This window comes from Pan troglodytes, chromosome 2 (genome assembly GCF_028858775.2).
Source record: "Pan troglodytes isolate AG18354 chromosome 2, NHGRI_mPanTro3-v2.0_pri, whole genome shotgun sequence".
Classification (NCBI taxonomy): Eukaryota; Metazoa; Chordata; class Mammalia; order Primates; family Hominidae; genus Pan; species Pan troglodytes.
This window is the reverse complement of record NC_086015.1, coordinates 132,672,929-132,694,106: the sequence shown is the minus strand read 5'-3', so window position 1 is coordinate 132,694,106 and position 21,178 is coordinate 132,672,929. Positions and strand designations below refer to the sequence as shown.

The window sequence follows — 21,178 nt, the reverse complement described above, 5'->3', positions numbered from 1 at the left end:
TATGTTATTTGAAAATATGAAAAATAGGACAACATCCATATGGAACTGTTTAGATAGGCCAATGCCTAAAAGTTGGGGTCAGGCTATCTGACTTTTCATGGACACAGCACCGTCAGTCCTGTTGCTTGAATTTTTCTGGGGGACAAAATGTAAACTGACACCAGTCCAGTTTCAAAGGCATTGTGATTGTTTTCAACTCTTTCATGGGTGTCTCAAAGTAAAAAGGGAAAGATGAATGACCCCAAAGGTGGTATTGTTCACAGGTTCTTATCTGATAGTTTACTTGCCCGTTTTAAATAGCCCATTTCCATCCCTATTAAAAAGTAATAGGGAAGGTTTTTCCACCCTTGCCTTTTTAATCTCAAAAAAAAAAAGGGGGTCAAATTTCAGAGTACTCACAAGAGGGAGGTTAGGGAAGCACTTTAAGAGGAAACTAAGACAAAATCCTACCAGTAATCTGCTTCCGGCAGCCAAAATCAGTTGAGTTCCATCAGGCTTAAATGCGATGTCATTTATACTGAACAGAAGACAAGGGAAAAAGACAATTAGGAACCAAAATGATAAAGTCTGCTAATGGCCAGGAAAGTAAACTTTATTTCCATTAAGAAACACTGTGTGTGTACTGAGGAGAAAAAGAATAACTACGAATTGCATTTGTTGCAAATTCCATTCAACCTCCACACCACAACAGCCCATTCAATCATGATCCACTCAGTAGTTAGCTCTTTGTCCTGATTTCCTCTTGTCCAGAAGCCAGACACAAGAAATTATTCAAAGGGTCGACTGTTGAGGGTATTAACTCTTCTAATAATATCATAAAGGCTAGACAACATGAGAGAATGTGTTAAGGGCCAGTAAATCCACAGATACTTACTGAGTCCCTCTTAGGTGCCAGGCACCAACAGATATGAACAGATCATAATCCCTCCCTCCCCTCAGGGAAATTACTATCCAGTGAGAAGGTGTGAATCAGACACTTTCACAAAGAACTACCATATGTCATCAATTCTAAAGCTTACATTTTTTTTTTCACATTTTCTCACCTCTAAGGTTAGGATGTGTCTTATAATTGATGATGTTTCAGTGTCACTGGCAGCATTTTTTGCTTTCTTATTGATACACAAAACAATGGTATTTTATAATCAATGACCTATTAGATTGGATGAAATACAGAACGGTACTCTGATAAAGGCTTTAAGAGACACATGAAAACAGGATTCGAAGGAGGAAGACGCAGTGATACAGGAGCTAGAAAGAAATTATTTAGCCAGATAGTGAAGGTAAAAGAGTCTTCGGCAGAACTTCCCTTTTAATAAAAAGCAGCCCAAGAAATTATTTTTTTCTAACAAAGAGCAGCCTGAAAAATCGAGCTGCAAACATAGATAGGCAAGCTGAGGCCTGGCGCAGCGGCTCATGCCTGTAATCCCAGCACTCTGGGAGGCCAAGGCAGGAGGAAGACTTGAGGTCAGGAGTTCGAGACCAGCCTGGCCAACATAGTGAAACCTTGTCTCTACCAAAAATACAAAAATTAGCTGGGCATGGTGGTGGGTGGTGAGCGCCTGTAATCCCAGCTACTCGAGAGGCTGAGGCAGGAGAATCACTAGAACCTGGGAGGCAGAGGTTGCAGTGAGCCAAGATCATGCCACCGCACTCCAGTCTGGGCGACAGAGGAAGACTCCGTCTCAAAATAAATAAATAAATAAAAAGGCAAGCTGGAAGCTTGCACTGGTGAATGCCGGCAGCTGTGCCAATAGAAAAAGGCTACCTGGGGGCCAAGTATGTTCAACATGGAGGTTCTGTCCTCCCTTTAATTTGTCACCACGTGTACAGTAAAGAAATGGGCAACATGGCGCTGGCCACGTAAATAACCCAACTGCATAATAAAAGATTAGGGTGGGGGTGGCCAGCTTTTCGCACCCAATGCAAATGACACACCTAGCCCTAACCAGTTTTTCGAAAGTTATGCAAATGAAACACCAATCCAACCAATCTTTTGTGCCCTATGTAAATCAGACACCACCTCCTCAAGCTTATCTATAAAACCTGCATTTCACCACAGAGGTGGCAACTCATATTTTCGAGAACGCTGTCAGCTGCAGAGAGCTCTTCTCTTTCTTTCGCCTGTTAAACTTCTACTCGTAACCTCACTCTGGTGTGTCCGTGTCCTAGTTTTCCAATGCTGTTGAGACAACAAATCTCGGATATTTACCCCAGACAATGACGCCGCTTCAACAGCATTTTGATTCAAGGAGAGGATCAGAAAAAGATTAATGAAGAAGATATTTGAAAAAGGTAGGGCTTTTGAAACATGGAGGAGGACACTGGGTAAAGGACATTTCAGGCAAAGAAAATAAAACAAGCAAAGATATGAAAGTGAGAAATAACAAGTGTAAACCAAAAATAAAATTGTAAGCCCCCCCAACCGTCTGAATGGACTTCCTCCTCAACCAGGGCTCTTTTAAAATTTAACCTAAGAGACTGTTTCAGGCCATGACGGGAAGTGGGCCTCTGACATGCCTCATTGTACCTCTCCAGCATTAACATCAACACAGACTTTAAGTATGATAAACATTTTAGGCTGGGTGCGGTGCTCATGCCTGTAATCCCAGCGTTTTGGGAGGCCGAGGCGGGCGGATCACGAGGTCAGGAGTTTGAGGCCAGCCTGACCAACATGGTGAAACCCTGTCTCAACTAAAAATACAAAAATTAGCCAGGTGTGGTGGCGGGCGCCTGTAATCCCAGCTACTAGGGAGGCTGAGGCAGGAGAACTGCTTGAACCCGGGAGACAGAGGTTGCAGTGAGCCGAGATTGCACCACTGCACTCCAGCCTGGGTGACAGCAAGACTCTGTTTTGCAGGGTGAGAAGAAACATTTTACAACCTATTCTTTCTGAAGCCTAGTACCCGAAGGCTTCCTCTGCAAATAAGAACATGGGTCTCCACAATCCTTTATCTTAACCCAGACATTCCTTTCTGTTGATCCCAGGTCTTTAAACAAACTCAGCCAATTGTCAGCCAGAAAATGTTTAAATTTACCTATAGCCTGGAAGCCCTCACTTTGAGTTGTCCTGCCTTTCTGGATCAAACCAATGTATTTCTTAAATGTATCTGATTGATGTCTCATGCCTCCCCAAACTGCACCCCAACCACCGTGGGCACATGTTCTGTGGACCTCCTGAGGGCTGTGTCACTGGCTGTGGTCACTCATATTAGGCTCAGAATAAATCTCTTAAAATATTTTGCAGTTTGACTCTTCTTGTCAACACAAGTAATCAAAATAATTTAATTTGACTGAAACATCTGGCTATGTGCAAGATGTTGCTAGAACATGGAGAAATGAGGCTAGAAAAATGGGCTAGAGCCATATTACAAAGATTTTTCAAATGCCCCAGGCAGAGGATTTCATTGGTTCAGGTGACTCTAGTAAGAATGTGTCAAAAACCTGTCAAAACAGACTATTGTTAAGGTTACTACTGAAGTTACTCAAAACAAAACACACAAAAAACAAACAACAACAAAAAAAAAACAAAACCCAACCCATAGTAAAAGTTTAGCATGGGATAAACTTGCCAGTGTCAACAAAAAATCAAACTCTGTAAAATATCTGAAGAGATTTATTCTGAGCCAAATATGAGTGACCACAGCCCATGACACAGCCCTCAGGTGGTCCTGAGAACATGTGCCCAAGGTGGTCAGGGTGCAGCTCGGTTTGACACATTTTAGTGAAACATGAGACTTCAATCAAATACATTTAAGAAATGCATTGGTTTGGTCCAGAAAGATGGAACAACTTGAAGGAGGGGGCTTCCAGCTTATAGGTTGATTTAAAATTTTTCTGACAATTGGTTGAGCTTATCTAAGGACCTAGGGTCGGCCGGGCGCGGTGGCTCATGCCTGTAATCCCAGCACTTTGGGAGGCCGAGGTGGGTGGATCATGAGGTCAGGAGACTGAGACCATCCTGGCTAACAAAGTGAAACCCCTCTCTACAAAAAATATAAAAAATTAGCCAAGCATGATGGCGGGCACCTATAGTCCCAGCTACACGGGAGGATGAGGCAGGAGAATGGCGTGAACCCGGAAGGTGGAGCTTGCAGTGAGCTGAGATCGCGCCACTACACTCCAGCCTGGGCGACAGAGTGAGACTCTGTCTCAGAAAAAAAAAAAAAAAAAAACCTAGGTTCAACAGAAAGGAATGCCTGGGTTAAGATAAAGGATTGTGGCAACCCAAGTTACTGTTTGCAGAGGAAGCCTTGAGGTACTAGGCTTTAGAGAGGAGAGTTTGTAAAATATTTCTTATCATACTTAAAGTCTGTGTTGATGTTAATGCCAGAGAGGTATACTGAGGCATGTTTGACCCCCATTTCCCATCATGGCCTGAAACAGTCTCTCAGGTTAAATTTTAAAAGAGCCCTGGTTGAGAAGGAAATCCATTCAGATGGTTGGGGGGCCTCTGAATTTTATTTTTGGTTTATACCAGTAATCTAAAAATCAAGCTTTTGTCAGTAACTTGGAAGTACACTCTCAATGACAGTACTTCGAACTCTTATTCCAGACAGCACCTGCTGAGCTCTTAAAATGCATTATTTTATTTCATCTCCACAATAATTCTGTGAGGTAGGAATTATTACTCTGTTTTGTAGATGAGGATACCATGGCTCAGAGAGGTCAAGTAGTTTGCCTGATGTCACACAACTAGCAAGTGCAAGGGCCAGGATTTCAACTCAGGTCTGACTCTAGAGTCTGTGCTTGTAATTAACGCGCTATGCTGCCTTCTGCTCCCTTGAATTACTGCCAAGTATGTCAAATCTGTTATCCTTCATACTTTACTAACAGTGACTAACATTTATTGAACACATTTATTATTGTGTATGCCAGGTACAGCTTAAATGCTTTACATGTATTAACTCATGTTAACCTCAAAACAACTGTATACCTGTTTCACAGATGAGAAAACTATGGTACAGAGAAGTTAAATAACTTGCCTGAAAATAAAGTGCTACTGAATGGAAATGGAGCCAGGATTCAAACCAAGGCAATCTGTTTTTTTGTTTTTGTTTTTGTTTTTTTTGAGGTGGAGTCTTGCTCTGTCACCCAGGCTGGAGTGCAGTAGCAGGATCTTGGCTCACAGCAACCTCTGCCTCCCAGTTTCAATCGATTCTCCTGCCTTAGCCTCCTGAGTAGCTGGGATGACAGGTGCCTGCCACCACACCCGGGTCATTTTTGTATTTTTAGTAAAGACAGGGTTTTACCATGTTGGCCAGGCTGGTCTCGAACTCCTGACCTCAAGTGATCCATCTGCCTCAGCCTCCCAAAGTGCTGGGATTTTAAGTGTGAGACACTGCATCCAGCCTCAAACCCAGGCAATCTGGCCTGAAGCCCATGTTTTAACCATTATGCTATGTGGCTGCCATTATCATTGTTGGCATATGTCAAAAAAAGGTATTATTACCTACTTAAGGCATTACATGAAGAATTCAGAAAGCTTTTAATATGGCTCTGTTGACCTGACGCTTCCTTTAATAAAAACTCTTCACAGTTATTCAATATTTAAGAATTGTTAAAGAGTGTAAACTTGGCCAGACATGGTGGCTCACGCCTATAATCCTAGCATTTTGGGAGGCCAAGGCAGGCAGATCACGAGGTCAAGAGATGGAGACCATCCTGGCCAACATGGTGAAACTGTATCTCTACTAAAAATACAGAAATTAGCTGGGCGTGGTGGTGCACACCTGTAGTCCCACCTACTCGGGAGGCTGAGGCAGGAGAATGGCTTGAACCTGGGAGGCGGAGCTTGCAGTGAGCCGAGATTGCGCCACTGCACTCCAGCCTGGCAACAGAGCGAGACTCTGTCTCAAAATAAAAAAAGAGTGTAAACTTACATTACCTTATTTGATCCTTACGAAAACATAATGTAGTAGACAGGACAGGCACCACTGCCCCGATTTTACCAATGAGGAAACTAAAGTACAGAGAGGCAAGTTGTTTGCTCCTAGTCACAGAGCTGGCTGATAAAGAAGCTGGAACAAGGATGATTATCACACTCTTTCCAGCTGGGCAAACTGAAGCCCTGAGTTTTTCAGCTTCCTCACCATTATGTGGTAACAGACCTGGGCCTTCCTTGTTTCTTACGCTTTCTTCCTCTGAGCCTTGGCACATTTCACATTTTGAGAAGCAGCATGGCGGAATAAAAAGTAGGGGGGACGTGGGGCCAGAAAAGCTGATCTCCTATCTGAGCTTTCATTCTCACCTACAAAACAAGGATAGAGAGGTAGCCTCCTACTCACGGGGTGCACAAGCCAGTCTATCCAAAGCGCCTGACACTTGTGGATTGCTATGGTGGATTATTAGATGTTGGAGCAGTGTCTGCACCTCTCATCTAAAGTCATCCTTGGTATGTGGCTTCCTTTCTGCCTTGTACACATATGAGCTCATCAAAGTGATTCCTGTGTGACCTCTTCTTCATAAGGGTCATTTTGGGTTGAATTATCACAAAATCATTTCTGAATGTCTCATTTGAGCCAAGCCTGAACATTCTTCCTCTTAGATATAAAAATTCATTTTCTCTGAATATCTTGAAATTTGCCTTCCTAAAATATATCATATATGTCTGATTTGCCCCAATCTAAACTCTTAATGTACTTAGAATCTGTACATTTCAGTTTAGCTCTGACTTATACAGTCTTCTTTACATTGTGTTAGATATTATCTTGCCTTGCCCCTTTAATTATAGTCATACACAATTTGAAAGCAATGGCCATGTTCTACATATTTGTGGACCCACAGTGCATGGCACTGTCCTAGACATGTAATAAATATAATTATGAAATCACCAGAAACTCAGAATTGGAAAGGACTCTAGACCTTGTCATGCAGTCCATCTGGCCCATCAGGGCAAGAATTCCTTATAGATGGCCATCTAGCCCCTGCTTGAACACTCCAGGGCTGGGAGCTCACTCATTTGCAGGCAGTCTATTCTACTGTAGGATGGTTCTCTCTCCACCTGCCTCTTTTTATAAAAGAGATACACTGTCAGAAGACACACTGTCAGATTCCATTGCAGAGATACAGAGGAATCCTGCAAATTGTCCTCTGACAACCCTGCACCCACCTCACTGTAAACCGATGTCCCACAGTGCCTCTCCAATTCCTGCATCATCTGACCCAGCCCCACTTACTCATTTTGTAATCTTAGGTAACTTATGTCACCTCATTAAATCTCAATTTCTTCATCTTTAAATGAGATGAAAATTCCAACCTCACATGTTGCAGAGATTAAACATGATAACACCTATAAAGACGTGGACATGTGGCCTATAGCAAGTACTCAGTAAATACTAGCTGGCATGAATGGAGAGTTACAGCAGATGCTAGCCTGATTGGAATACAGTGGGCTAGCCTAATAAGGTATCCTGGTTGAGATGAACCTGGAGCTGTGCATTTAAAGGAGAAAACTAGGGAGTTCATAGAATAAGGGAGCATTTGGGAAGGATCTTCGGGTAGAAAAATAGAGTTTTCAGCTCAACCTAAAAGTATAAATTTAAATGTTGCAAGCCTGATGGGGAGGAGGGTCAGGAGGACCCTCTAGCAAAATGCACGATTTGACATGGAAAGTAATTGGGAATCACTCTAGGTTTATGAGAAGTAGAGTAACAGGATCACAGCAGCAGGTCTTAAAAAAACAGAGTTCCTGCTGCTATGTGAAGGTTAAAATAGAAGCAAAGGAGCAGACTGGGAGACAATGGCTGATTTGGATGTGGAGGACTAATCTTTGACATCTAGGATTTTTTTAGTTCTACTGTCTTTTTTTTGTTTGTTTAGTTTTTTGTTTTGTTTTCATTCTGGGCTATCAGCTGGTATATCTAGCAGCCATCAGGATTGATGGTCTATAGAACCCCTACATCCCTTATCCTAATAGGTTGTCTCAAATCTGTAATGGGCCAAAAACCAGAAAACCAATCTTTATTCATCATTCATTCACGTATGAATACATCTACCCACAGTACTTCGTTTTATATATATCTAGTATTTTATTACTATCCATAGTAACAACAACCACTGACCTGTCTCTAGAATAATTTGGAAACGAGTAAGACATAGCCATTGCCTTTAACGGGTTTATTAGACTTCTGAATTAAACAGATTTAAAAAATTAACTCTTATGCTCAACAGACTCTGGAAGTACCACAAGAGAGAAATGAACAAAATTCTGTGCCAGGGGTTGAAAACAGAGCAAATCAGGCTGCATTTGGCCAGCAAATGTTTTATTTGGCCCACACGGTGTTTTGTTCTTTTTCAGAGTGGATGCTAACATTTAAAAATTAGGCCATTTCACATAAAAACCCAGATTCCTAGCTTCTGGTAAAAACAGGAAGAGCTGAGCACACTAGGCCAAATTCCTGCATGGTGGTAATTGGCAGGAGCTGAGCAGCAGCTGCCCCTTTTAGGCCGAGCATGAGCTCTGCAGTTTGCCACACTCTATTACTCTGACATTGAAGCCAAATGTTCAGTTGCCAGCTCTCATCAGCTTGTGCTATAGGTACGTTTATAATAAAGTTAAAAGTAAAATGATTTTTTAAAACTCAAATCTCTATTAAAAGTACAAATGAAAGATTCACTGATACGGCTGTGTTTCAAGAAAAATGGGGTACAGAATACAAGACTATTCCTAGGGAAAACATACAATTCCTAGTGTTGAAGATGCAAATAAACATCTCCCATTTATGTTACCTGCCTGTCTCCTGGAGACATTTGAGTTTGCCACGTCTGTAACATAAGGAAAAATTAATGTAGTGGCTGAGAGCGTTGACGTTGGAGTGAGGAAGACCTGAGCTTGAAAGCTGGCTCCACCCCTCACTGTGTGACGCTGGCAAATTATCCACCCTCTCTGGGCTTCAGTTTCCTCATACATAAAATAGAGGAAATTATAGTACCTACCTTAGCGAGTGGTGAAGAGACAACAAGATAAAGGATATGAAGTGCTTAGCCAGCACCTGGCACATAGTGTCAGCTACCACTAGTGCCGAACACAAAAGAGAGGACCCGTCTCCAACGTGAGCCTTGAAGGATGTTCAGGATTTCCGTGTGAGATGAGGAGAGACGGCATGCTTTACACAGAGAAAGATCTCAGAAGGGACAGAACCAAAGACAAGTAACCTGCTCCAGTGGCCAGAACAGAGGCTTCACAACAATGCTGAATGATTTTCAAAGTCAGGCCAAGACCTATCCCATAAGTAAGAATATGACAAAACAGACTGCTATGTTATAGATTTAGGCGATAACAATGGAATAGGACATTAAATAACTGAATCAAAAGGTGACAAAGTCATTCCCCTTCAGTTCTTTTTCAGACTTCCCAATTAGGAGAGCTTGTGTTTGGTGCTCATTTTGAGCACCTCTCTGATCATACCTGCCAATCTCCAGTTTTAGAGAAACGAGATCTCAGGTTTAAAGGCTCCCTAGCAACAACAGCTAGCTACAGCTTGTTCAGTTTTGTTTCTCCCTACTTTAAGTTTTACTTTTACACTTAGAGCAAGCGACGCTGATTTTATCTTAACACTTAGAGCAAGTGACACTGGTTTTCATAAATGGAGTAATAAAGTTTCCTTGTAAAATGTGAAATCATAATTAAAATAAATGAGACAATTTAGAGAAAAACGTCAAGAAAACAAGAGTATGGGTACTATGTGGATGTGGCAAGAACTGTGAAGCTTGAGCAGCTTCGTGCTGTCTCGTGGGTGTGAGATGAATCCAAGGCAGCGACAAGGCCAGACCGTGAGGGAAGAGCCGCCTCCACCCGCCACCACCTCAGGCGCGGCACCTCCCTTTGCCGCTCTCCAACCCTCGGGAGTTTCTCCAACCGCCAAGGGGCGGGAGGGCGTCCCTGCAGTCTCCCAGGCCGGGGTTCAGTGCCCTCGGCCCAGGCAGCAAGCCCGCTGCCCCCCTCAAACACGCTGCAGCGGCTCGCGCAGTCCCCGCGAGGACTCGACCTCCCGCTCTTCGCGGACCGCCCCGCTCCTCACCAGTGCTCGGCTTTATCTCTCCACGTCAACACGGCCCTCATCACGGCTTCCCTTACGGCTCGGGCTCCTCCTACCCGCCTCAGCGTCTGTCTCAGCAACCGCCTCACTAACGGTCGCCACTCCACAAGCCACTTTGGCTACCTGCGTTACCCCTGGCAACGTACATGCGCGGTAAGCTGAGTGCGAGGGCGCCTTGCTCCGAGCGCGCATGTCCGAAAGGGAAAGCCAGAAAAGCAGCAAAAGCAATGGTGCAACTGGAGCCCCTAAGGCGCCAGCGCAACCAGAGCGCGAGCGATTGGTCGGGGCGTGTGGGGGCGGTGCGTCTTCCTCAAGAATGGATTTGATTGGTGGAGCGTGGAAATGGCGGCTGTAGCCGAGGGGGCGGCCGGAAAGCAGCGGCGGCGTCTGGGGCGCTTTCGCAACATTCAGACCTCGGTTGCAGCCCGGTGCAGTGAGCTGAAGAGGTTTCACATCTTACTCCGTCCCACACCCTGGGCGTCGCGGCGCTGGGCTCGTTGCTGCAGCCGGACCCTGCTCGATGGGCACAACTGGGCTGGAGAGTCTGAGTCTGGGGGACCGCGGAGCTGCCCCCACCGTCACCTCTAGTGAGCGCCTAGTCCCAGACCCGCCGAATGACCTCCGGTAAGTTACTGTCCCCTTTTGGGCCTCAGTTTCACCACCTGTAAAATGGTATCGGGAGAGTGGACAGTGTGTGGGCCTTTCTAACCTTTGACAGAGGGTCGGCAGAAACCTCGAAGCCCATGGGTTTAGTTACTAGGGTCTGGAGCCCAGGTGCTCTTCCTGTGCGATCAGCCCTGGGGTGCGCTCGACTTCCTCATCTAAGATGACTAGGGAGACTGGGGGGGAGCCGGGAGGTTTTGTGAAAGAGGTCCCCTTGGGGTTGGAGGATCCTAGGAAGTCATTAGAGTACGTGTGTGATAGGAGGTTAAGATTTACCTACTTTTTTCAAAATTTAATCCTAAGAACTACTTTGAAAGAGGCATCACCTTCTTTTTACAGAGTCTTTTACCGAGACTTTGAGATGTTAAGTAACTTGCTGCTAAACTTACAGCTGGTAGAGCTGGAATTTGAGCCCCAGTCTCTTAAGAGTTTGTGCTGATTCCACCAGGCTTCAGTATTTTTATCTCTAAAATTGTAAACAATATCATTTCATAAGATCCATCCAGCTCCTCAAAATTATTTTACCCCAAATTACATCAGAAAACCTTGATTCTAATTCTAGTTCTTGCAGTTTCCCTATTTGTAGAAAAGATCTTGGGTTAAATGATCTCTCTAGACCCATCCACCTTTTACAATCTGTGGTTTAGTGATTAGGATACACTTTACTGAAATTTTTTTTTTAATTTTAAAAGTATGTTTTCATCATAGAAGACACATTGGAACTTTAATGAAGTTTTAGTTTAGTGGTTTTTTTTTTTTGAGATGAGGTCTCGCTCTGTCACCCAGGCTGGAGTGCAGTGGCACAATCATAGCTCCCTGAAGCCTTGACCTGCCGGACTTAAGCAGTCCTCCTACCCCGGCCTCCTTAGTAGCTGGGACCACAGGTATACTCCACCACGCCCGGTTGCTTGTTTTTTTTTTTTTTTTGGGGGGGGGTTTTTTTTCATTTTTTGTAAAGACGAGGATCTCACTGTGCTCTCCAGGCTGGTCTCAAACTCTTGGGATCAGGTGATCTTCCCACTTCCTCCTCCCAAAGTGCTAGCATTACAGGCATGAGCCACCTTGCCTTGCCAGCTTTTTTCAATAATAGTATGGGGGAGAAGTATTAGACCAAGATTTGGTAGACTTGGGTTCTCGTGTCTGTTCTGCAAGTAATTTAACCTGTCACTCAATTTTATCAATAAATTGAGAGTAAACCTTATTGTACCTACAAGGTTACCATGAGGATCCAGAATGAAGAAGATTCAAAAATTCTGTATCAAATTATTTACCTTCTGGAGGATTACATCTGATGAAAGTGATACACACACTCTCCCAGAAATTTTACATTATGTAAAACTTTTACCTCATTTATTTGCAGAGAAGACAGTGTAACTCACTGATTTATTTAAGCATTTTCTGGTGCTTAAGAGCTTAGCTATTGGTTCATATTCTCAAATTTATGGTAAGTGCCCCCAGAAATCTTTATAATAGCCCTACTCAGTGATTAATCCGAAAAGTTTCTAGCTTGACTTTTTTGTTGTGCAGAGATTTCCAACACTTTTTAACCTGTGCTAGAGGATATGGGAAGCTTTTGGAAGACAGGAAAATACTCCCATAGCACAAGACTGGTCCACACTGACTTTAATCTCCCTCATTTTAATATGGATAATCTATGTGGTTCCTGCATTGTCATGGATTAAAACTGAGTAGGCAGTGGAAGATAAATTTTAAATAAGTTAATCACTTAGACTTTGTTTTTCCAGCAAAGAAGATGTTGCTATGGAATTGGAAAGAGTGGGAGAAGATGAGGAACAAATGATGATAAAAAGAAGCAGTGAATGTAATCCCTTGCTACAAGAACCCATCGCTTCTGCTCAGTTTGGTGCTACTGCAGGAACAGAATGCCGTAAGTCTGTCCCATGCGGATGGGAAAGAGTTGTGAAGCAAAGGTTATTTGGGAAGACAGCAGGAAGATTTGACGTGTACTTTATCAGGTAAGCATATAAGATGGTAAAGATAGTACAGCCAAATGATTTTGTCTGGGCAGGTAGTGGGAGCATAGCAGGAATCTTAGCTTCTTTATATTTTTACCATAAAACCATTGCAGATTCTGTTCTTTCAATGTTGCTATTAATTACATCAAGTGATTTGGGGAAAATTACATACATTTTGTCCCTCCTACTGTGAATGGTTAACGGGTAGGTTGCATTTTAGTTATATTTATAAATTTATATTGTCATAGAGGAAACCATTTAAAAGTGCCATTTATCACTCTTTTTCATTTTTAAATGACAGATGCCTATGGCAACATTTGGACATTAATTAGAAATCTGAAATGTGGTCCAGTTCTTTTAAAAGTCCCTTCTATTTACTAGCAGTAAGTTTCCTTTAATATCATTTTCTAGCCCACAAGGACTGAAGTTCAGATCCAAAAGTTCACTTGCTAATTATCTTCACAAAAATGGAGAGACTTCTCTTAAGCCAGAAGATTTTGATTTTACTGTACTTTCTAAAAGGGGTATCAAGTCAAGATATAAAGACTGCAGCATGGCAGCCCTGACATCCCATCTACAAAACCAAAGTAACAATTCAAACTGGAACCTCAGGACCCGAAGCAAGTGCAAAAAGGATGTGTTTATGCCGCCAAGTAGTAGTTCAGAGTTGCAGGAGGGCAGAGGACTCTCTAACTTTACTTCCACTCATTTGCTTTTGAAAGAAGATGAGGGTGTTGATGATGTTAACTTCAGAAAGGTTAGAAAGCCCAAAGGAAAGGTGACTATTTTGAAAGGAATCCCAATTAAGAAAACTAAAAAAGGATGTAGGAAGAGCTGTTCAGGTTTTGTTCGAAGTGATAGCAAAAGAGAATCTGTGTGTAATAAAGCAGATGCTGAAAGTGAACCTGTTGCACAAAAAAGTCAGCTTGATAGAACTGTCTGCATTTCTGATGCTGGAGCATGTGGTGAGACCCTCAGTGTGACCAGTGAAGAAAACAGCCTTGTAAAAAAAAAAGAAAGATCATTGAGTTCAGGATCAAATTTTTGTTCTGAACAAAAAACTTCTGGCATCATAAACAAATTTTGTTCAGCCAAAGACTCAGAACACAACGAGAAGTATGAGGATACCTTTTTAGAATCTGAAGAAATCGGAACAAAAGTAGAAGTTGTGGAAAGGAAAGAACATTTGCATACTGACATTTTAAAACGTGGCTCTGAAATGGACAACAACTGCTCACCAACCAGGAAAGACTTCACTGGTGAGAAAATATTTCAAGGTATCCAGTGCTTTCAAGCACTATTAAACATTATGTGATGAGAAATTTATAATGCTGCATCTTGTATTCGTGCCCATACATGGTTAAGATGTGAAAATAGAGCCAAGAAATAGGGCCAAATATGAGATACCAGTTGATCCTAATACTTTATCTTAAACTGATATTCAAGCAGTTTCCTATGGCAGAGAGAAAATCGGCTGACTGCTGTCGTGATGCCATGGCAAAGGAGAGTATTACTATTAACAGCTGCCATCGTCTCTCCCTGGTGCAGCAGCTGGGACTCTCCTCCTCAGCAGTGCTTTCCCTTCTTCCCATCCTCTTTCCAGCCAGTAATCTTAAAACTTGAAGGAAAATTAAAAGCCTTCACTTGTGAAAAATTTAGGGAAGGCTTCTTATATACATAAATGAGTGGAGAATAGTTGGTGTCTTCACACCCCTCCTGATACTTACTACTAAGTGTGACTTCCAATTTAATTTTGTATATATCATAGTCATTTTTATCTTCTATTTTAATGTAATGCTTCTCTAAAATGCTTTAGAGCTCTAAATAATTCAAAAGTATAATCACATAGTTCATCTATTATTTGTAATATGCTCTTAATACAGAATTCAGAACTTAGCAGTTTTGTCTTTATAATACCTCAGTGAATAAGAGATAAAAGGGAGACCTTTTGAGCAGCCCTGTATTAGTTATTCATTATGCCATTATGGTATAATGAATAACTCCTTTAAAGAATAATAATTTTACTTAAACTCCTGTGGGGAAACAGCCTGGAGAAATTTGTGAAGCAGGAGATTAGGTTTGATTCTTGTTCCCAGTTCTACCCGTGATTTTATGTCTTTTCTGTGCCTGGAGTTTCTCTGCCTTTAACACAAGATGGCCATATATACCTAGGAACTGCATAAGAATTCTTCAAGTCTGTGTCCTAGACACTGAGCTTCTTGAAGAAAGCTTTGAGGTTTATGTAGATTTATTGCTAGCAAAATGGGCAAATATTAAAAACTTTTTTTTGTGGTAAGAGTCTAGTTCTCAACATGAGATGAAGTACTCTTAGTACGAGGTGTCCATGAAATAGTGAAGACACCCATTGGCTTAGCTAGAAATTGCCAAGTAAACCTGGCATAAAGGAGACTAGTAATTATTCATAGGAGCCCACAGAAAAAGTTGTCAAATCAGAGCAGTCAGAGCAGTTTCCTTTGTTCTTTTTTTTTTTTTACTCTCTACTGGGCTTTACCTACTCAAACTGAAATAGCGAAAAAACAGTAGTCTAATTATCTGGAGACCTGGATACTTGTTCCAGTTTATAGTCAATCCCAGTATCATTTTGGGATGATTGCTTAATTTAGAAGCTTCACTTTCTTCATCTGTAAAATAGAGGTAACCATCCTGACTAGTCCTGTTTTTCACATCAAAAATATTGTAAAATGAGAAGTGAAAAAGATGCTATACAAATGCAAGGTATTATTAACTGATATTCAAATTGCGAGGGTATGGTTAAGGAGTATTACATGTGATTTTAGAAATTTGAGAAGTCTGATAACACTGGTTCCCAATAGATAGAGGTTCTCAATAGGTAGTTGTCTCAGGTGTTCTAGGGTTCAAATTGTAGGTTTTTCTGCAGATTCTGTTTTGTCTGTATCCCTTTTTTTGGTAAGCGTAAAAGTAAGTGTTCACTGCAGAAATTTTGGAAAATACAGAAAAGTAAAGAAGGAAAGAAAAATTAGCACTTGGCAACAACCATTATATCATTTTGGCTTATTTCATTCTTAACTTCTGTATTGTTATTTATATATGTTTCCCCTTTTTTATAAAATTGGGATCATATGTAGACTCTTGCTTTTTCATTTAGAAGTTAATAGGAAAATATTCACAATAGTCTAAAAAATACTTTAATGACCACATTATACAAATGCATTGTAATTTAAAATATTCCATACTGCCTTTAATTTTTCAATACTATAAACTCTGAACATAAGTCATAAAGAACTAGTGTCACAGAGTGGTTAAAGGTGAGGACTCAGGAGCCAGACTGTCTGGATTTGAATTTTAGCTGGGACACTTAGTATCTGTGTGATCTTGAGCAAGTTACTTAGCTTCTCTGTGCCTCAATGTCCTTATCTGTAAAGTGGAGATAAAAATAGTACCAAGTTCATGGGTCATTAGTTGGATTAATTGGGTATTTATGCAAAGGGCTTAGAATAGTGCCCGGCATGCTTTGTAATAGTGTTGATGTTATTATTTGCATCCCTGAATATTGCTTTAAGCTAAACCATAGACTCCATAAAGTGTTTACTTTTCCTTTTCAGAAGATACCATCCCACGAACACAGATACAAAGAAGGAAAACAAGCCTGTATTTTTCCAGCAAATATAACAAAGAAGGTATCCCTTTCCCAATCAGAACAGCAAATTCTAATTCCATTTTGGGTTTTCAATTCTGATGCAGTATGTTTGTTTAGCTCTTAGCCCCCCACGACGTAAAGCCTTTAAGAAATGGACACCTCCTCGGTCACCTTTTAATCTCGTTCAAGAAACACTTTTTCATGATCCATGGAAGCTTCTCATCGCTACTATATTTCTCAATCGGACCTCAGGTTTGGGGATTATTATCATCTTTGTCTTAGTAGAGACAGTGTGGTAAGGAGAAAGCACTGAATTGAGCCCTGGGTTCAAAGTCCATTTTGAGTGTGTCACCTGGGATAAGGCATTCCCCCTTCACCCTTAAACTCTTCACCTATGAGGAAATTAGACTGGATGACATCCAACAGACCTTTTAGAATAAAGGGGTAGATTTTATTTATTTTATACTTCCAAATTCTTTTTGATCATCAGTGAAAATCAGTTAACGTTTCTCCACCCTCTTTCATGTGTGTTTAAAAGTATCTTTTTCACTGAATGTACTTTGTGTTCTATATGCTTCTACTCTCATTATCTGCTGATCTGATCATTTAAAAGCTAATCATGCAAGGCCAGTTTTCAGCATAATTTGGACTATTAGCCCAATATATTAGCAGTTTTGGCATTTGATTCTGAAAGTGGTTGCTGGTTCAGATAATGGCTTCTCGCCAGTGTTTTTTTGTTTTTTGTTTTCTTTAAAAAAAAAACCCTCTGGATGAGATTTCTATGAGAAACTACTTGAACGTGAAATCAGCCCACCTGGAGTCTTGTAATCATTCAGTTACTTTTACTTCCCAGGTAAAATGGCAATACCTGTGCTTTGGAAGTTTCTGGAGAAGTATCCTTCAGCTGAGGTAGCAAGAACCGCAGACTGGAGAGATGTGTCAGAACTTCTTAAACCTCTTGGTCTCTACGATCTTCGGGCAAAAACCATTGTCAAGTTCTCAGGTATTTTCCTATATACCCAAAGGAAAAACATAATACATTGTGCTTATTTAAGAGAGCCACACCTTAAACTTTAATGTTCTCAGATACTATATTAATGGAGGTTTTTCAGCTCAAGCACCCAAGGCATTTAAAAAAGTCCACTTTCCCCAAACCACAGTCTCCCACTGACCTAAACAATAAATCTTTGCCCAGCACTGGGTCAGGCATGTGGGCAGAATTAGGGGAAGAAGTCAGTGAAGCAGAAAGCCCAGTTCTTGACCTCAAGGACGTGACCTCTGTCTCGTTAGCATAGCACAAAAGAATGGTTAGGAATTGGCAAATGATATGGGTGCTGCAGGAATTCAGAAGGAAGAGTAATCACAACTGGGGTTGCTGGGAAAGAGCCTTTCCTGTCCCTTTCTGCTGTTCTCTCCATCCTGCCCCATCACCACACATTTTGGGAGGGTGTCTTTAGAAGCTGACCTGATAATGTGGGATGTTGTATTCTTCAGATGAATACCTGACAAAGCAGTGGAAGTATCCAATTGAGCTTCATGGGATTGGTAAATATGGCAACGACTCTTACCGAATTTTTTGTGTCAATGAATGGAAGCAGGTGAGGCTCACTCCCATCCATAATTCAGCACATTTGGTCTCTGAGGCAAAATAAGTCCACCATTATGGTTAAGACTATTTATTGGATACAAATGCTATTACAGTCACAAACAATTGTGTTCCTGGCTGCGGGGAAGCGGGTGGCATGTGGGTTTTGGGGTTTTTGATCAGTAGGCACTCCCAAGTCCACAAAGACCAGTCCAGCGGCGTGGCCTCTGACTCATCTCCAGTGGTTTGTCACCTCTGGCCCTGTTCCTGTCATTCCCTATTTGTGTGCTATCTCTAAGCCTGACGTGGTTTTCCTCCTGTCAAAAGTACACCACTACAGGAAAGCAGGAAGGTTTGGGCCTGCAATGTATGCATATTGGGTTTCTCTTAGTGGTCTCAGACTACGTTTGTGGTGACTGGGTCCTGCTTCAACCCTGTTGAATATGCCCAGCCCGTGGCATGCTGGTGGTATCCTGGCAGCTGGTGGGTGGCCTGGTACGCTGCCCACTCAGCTTGAGACTCACCCTCATGCATTCAGCCAGTAGGTCTGGCCAAGCCTGAACTGAAGGACCATGGTCCTATCCCAGCTTCATCAGAGCAATCCATTGTGACCTGAGAATCCATTTAACCTCTCAGGGTCTAGAACCTCCTTCTGGAAAGTGACGTATTAATACTTGACTCATGTTATCGCCACCCCACACTCTAAGCCATGGTTGAGTAGTAATTTGGACAGTACCTTGTAAACTGTGTGGGATTACCTTAATATAAGGTATAACTTAAAATATTCATGAATCCCAGGAGGTTAAAGGTTATAACTTTTAGGTATGGTATCGTAATGTACTGTCCCCCAGCAAACATTTAAAAAGCCAATTTTAAAAAATGTATTTCTGACTAAGTTACATTAAGGTCTCTGCCTCTGTATGTTATGTTTCTTCCAGGTGCACCCTGAAGACCACAAATTAAATAAATATCATGACTGGCTTTGGGAAAATCATGAAAAATTAAGTCTATCTTAAACTCTGCAGCTTTCAAGCTCATCTGTTATGCATAGCTTTGCACTTCAAAAAAGCTTAATTAAGTACAACCAACCACCTTTCCAGCCATAGAGATTTTAATTAGCCCAACTAGAAGCCTAGTGTGTGTGCTTTCTTAATGTGTGTGCCAATGGTGGATCTTTGCTACTGAATGTGTTTGAACATGTTTTGAGATTTTTTTAAAATAAATTATTATTTGACAACAATCCAAAAAAATATGGCTTTTCCAATGATGAAATATAATCAGAAGATGAAAAATCGTTCTAAACTATCAATAATACAAAGCAAATTTCTATCAGCCTTGCTAAAGCTAGGGGCCCACTAAATATTTTTATTGGCTAGGCGTGGTGGTGCATGCCTGTAATCTCGGAAGGCTGAGGCAGGAGGATCATTTGAGCTCATGAGGGCCCAGGAGGTCAAGGCTTCAGTGAGCCATGATCATGCCACTGCACTCCAGTCTGGATGACAGAGAGAGACCCTGTCTCAAAAAATATATATTTAAAAAATAAAAATAAAAGCTGACCCCAAAGACAAATAAGATTCCTCTGGCATTGTGTATTGTTGACAGCTCCACACTAGCTCTTAGGAATTGTAGATTCCACCTCAGTATCCATTTGATAACCTAATGTGAATATGGGCCTGCTGCTCCATTTCAGCTCACTCACTCTTTTACCTTGGTCCGTTTGTGAAAACTCATTTCTCATCTTCCATTTGGAGTTTATACCATTTGGCCAGGCACAGTGGCTTACACCTGTAATCCTAGCACTTTGGGAGGCTGAGGCAGGAGGATTGCTTGAGCCCAGGAGTTCAAAACCAGACTGGGCAACATAATGAGACCCCATCTCTACAAAAAATTTTAAAAATTAATTGGGCATGGTGACATACACTTGTGGTCCCAGCTACTCAGAAGGCTGAGGTGGGAGGATCCCTTGAGCCCAGGAGATTGAGGCTGCAGTGAGCTATGATCACACCACTGCACTTCAGCCTGGATGACACAGCAAGACCCTGTCTTAAAAAAAATAAGTCTTAACGCCATTTTTATTACAAGTATTGTTACAGTTCAAATACCAAAGCATTTACTATTAGAAAGAAACCAAGGGAAAAAACTAGTTACTATGTCTTAATTACCAACTACCATTTTAAGGTATAATTTGAAAATTAAATTGATTGAATAAACGAAAAATAAATCAGTTGTTCAGGAAACTGCTTTTGTTGTAGGGCAGTGTGAACCGAATCAGGCTGCAGTGTGATGCAGAGGTAGTTGGTTGTTTCCACTTTAGTGAGTAAGTGTCAGTTTTTAGAAGGATGGATTTTGACCAGAGAACAGGAAAACTGGCCACACCTCCCTCTCCCCAAGGCAAACATCCACTTTATAGTTTACCATCACATTTTCATTTAACAAACATCCAAGTAGCATTCACAAAGTGTAAAGCCCTGTGGTGGGGAGGGGCACAAAGATAAACAAGTTCTGTACAGACCCTCACAGAGAGAAAGAAGGGCACCTAATAATGGAAGGGAACAAAAGCGGTAAGGAGTAGGGACAAGACACCCAAAGAGGGTGGAGAGGGGCCTCTGAAACCTTGGGCCCAGCTGGGCCTGGAGGGTGGGGCGAGCTCACCAAGCTCAGGGCATCAGGTGTGGCTTTGTGGTAGGGCTGGTGGTCACATACCTTCCCCCAGCATCTCCATGGGGAGTGTGGGCCCGTGTGAATGCAGGAGGCGAGCTCTGCACCAGGGGAGCTCAGGACACAGCCAGGTTGCTCAGGCTCTAGGCCTGGCTTTTCCTGTTTCTTGCAGGTGAGGTTGCCTGACCTCTGTACCTGTTAACTTGTCTTTTAAAAATGGGATAGTGGTGTCTACCTCACACAATGATGGTAATTATGAAGTTCAGACATGTAGTGCTAAAATGGTACCTGGCTTGCAAGAGTGCTGTGTGAATGTGGCCCATGGCGACAATCTCAGTTTGCAAGCGTCACAAAGATAGCTTGTCTCAGCAAAGGAATAAGGGCTCAGGTGTTTCTCTTTAACTTTTTAAAAATTGAGCTAAAAGCCACCATTTAACCATTTTAAAGTGTACAGTTCAGTGGTTTAGTACATTTACAGTGTGCAGCCATCATCACTAATTCCAGAAGTTTCCATTTCTTTTTTCCACTCCAAAAAGAATCTCCCCACCTGTTAGCAGTCACTTCCAATTACTCACCCCATCCCCTAGCAACCATTCATCTACTTTCCGTGTCTGTGGGTTCGTCTATGCTGAACATTTCA

The 21,178-nt window shown here is 41.9% G+C and overlaps 2 protein-coding genes across 41 annotated transcripts in view; one reads left to right on the top strand and one right to left on the bottom strand.

The window, feature by feature from the left end:
• Positions 1 to 10,301, bottom strand: part of IFT122 (intraflagellar transport 122) — an 80,426-nt gene extending 70,125 nt beyond the window's left edge. For 13 of the 38 annotated variants that reach the window (XR_010155785.1, XR_010155786.1, XR_010155773.1 and 10 more), the window contains exons 1-2: positions 10,020 to 10,151; positions 451 to 517 (exon numbers count right to left, since the gene is read on the bottom strand). Coding sequence is in view for 10 of the 38 variants with exons in the window: in XM_024355653.3 (XP_024211421.2) it covers positions 451 to 517; positions 10,020 to 10,060 (108 nt within the window). In the remaining 28 variants the exon portion in view is untranslated. Of the gene's footprint in view, positions 1 to 450; positions 518 to 10,019 lie in introns of all 38 variants that reach the window. The other 25 variants (XR_010155774.1, XR_010155780.1, XR_010155779.1 and 22 more) reach the window with 8 other exon arrangements.
• Positions 10,302 to 10,346: 45 nt separating this feature from the next.
• MBD4 (methyl-CpG binding domain 4, DNA glycosylase) lies at positions 10,347 to 19,130 on the top strand. Of its 3 annotated transcripts, none has more exons than XM_009446396.4 (8): positions 10,347 to 10,661; positions 12,446 to 12,676; positions 13,088 to 13,935; positions 16,261 to 16,335; positions 16,413 to 16,547; positions 17,149 to 17,298; positions 17,790 to 17,893; positions 18,819 to 19,130. In XM_009446396.4, exons 1-8 carry the CDS (start codon positions 10,558 to 10,560, stop codon positions 18,894 to 18,896), a joined length of 1,725 nt encoding a protein of 574 aa, XP_009444671.1. In that variant the 5' UTR covers positions 10,347 to 10,557; the 3' UTR covers positions 18,897 to 19,130.
• The last annotated feature ends 2,048 nt before the right edge of the window (positions 19,131 to 21,178 follow it).

What these genes read in the sequence shown, in the direction of transcription:
- MBD4 (XM_009446395.5), top strand. Translation starts at nt 10,558, where the DNA reads ATGGGCACAACTGGGCTGGAGAGTCTGAGTCTGGGGGACCGCGGAGCT. An exon ending in GACCCGCCGAATGACCTCCG is followed by an intron (nt 10,662 to 12,445) that starts GTAAGTTACTGT and finishes TTGTTTTTCCAG; the next exon opens with CAAAGAAGATGTTGCTATGG. An exon ending in TTTGACGTGTACTTTATCAG is followed by an intron (nt 12,677 to 13,087) that starts GTAAGCATATAA and finishes ATCATTTTCTAG; the next exon opens with CCCACAAGGACTGAAGTTCA.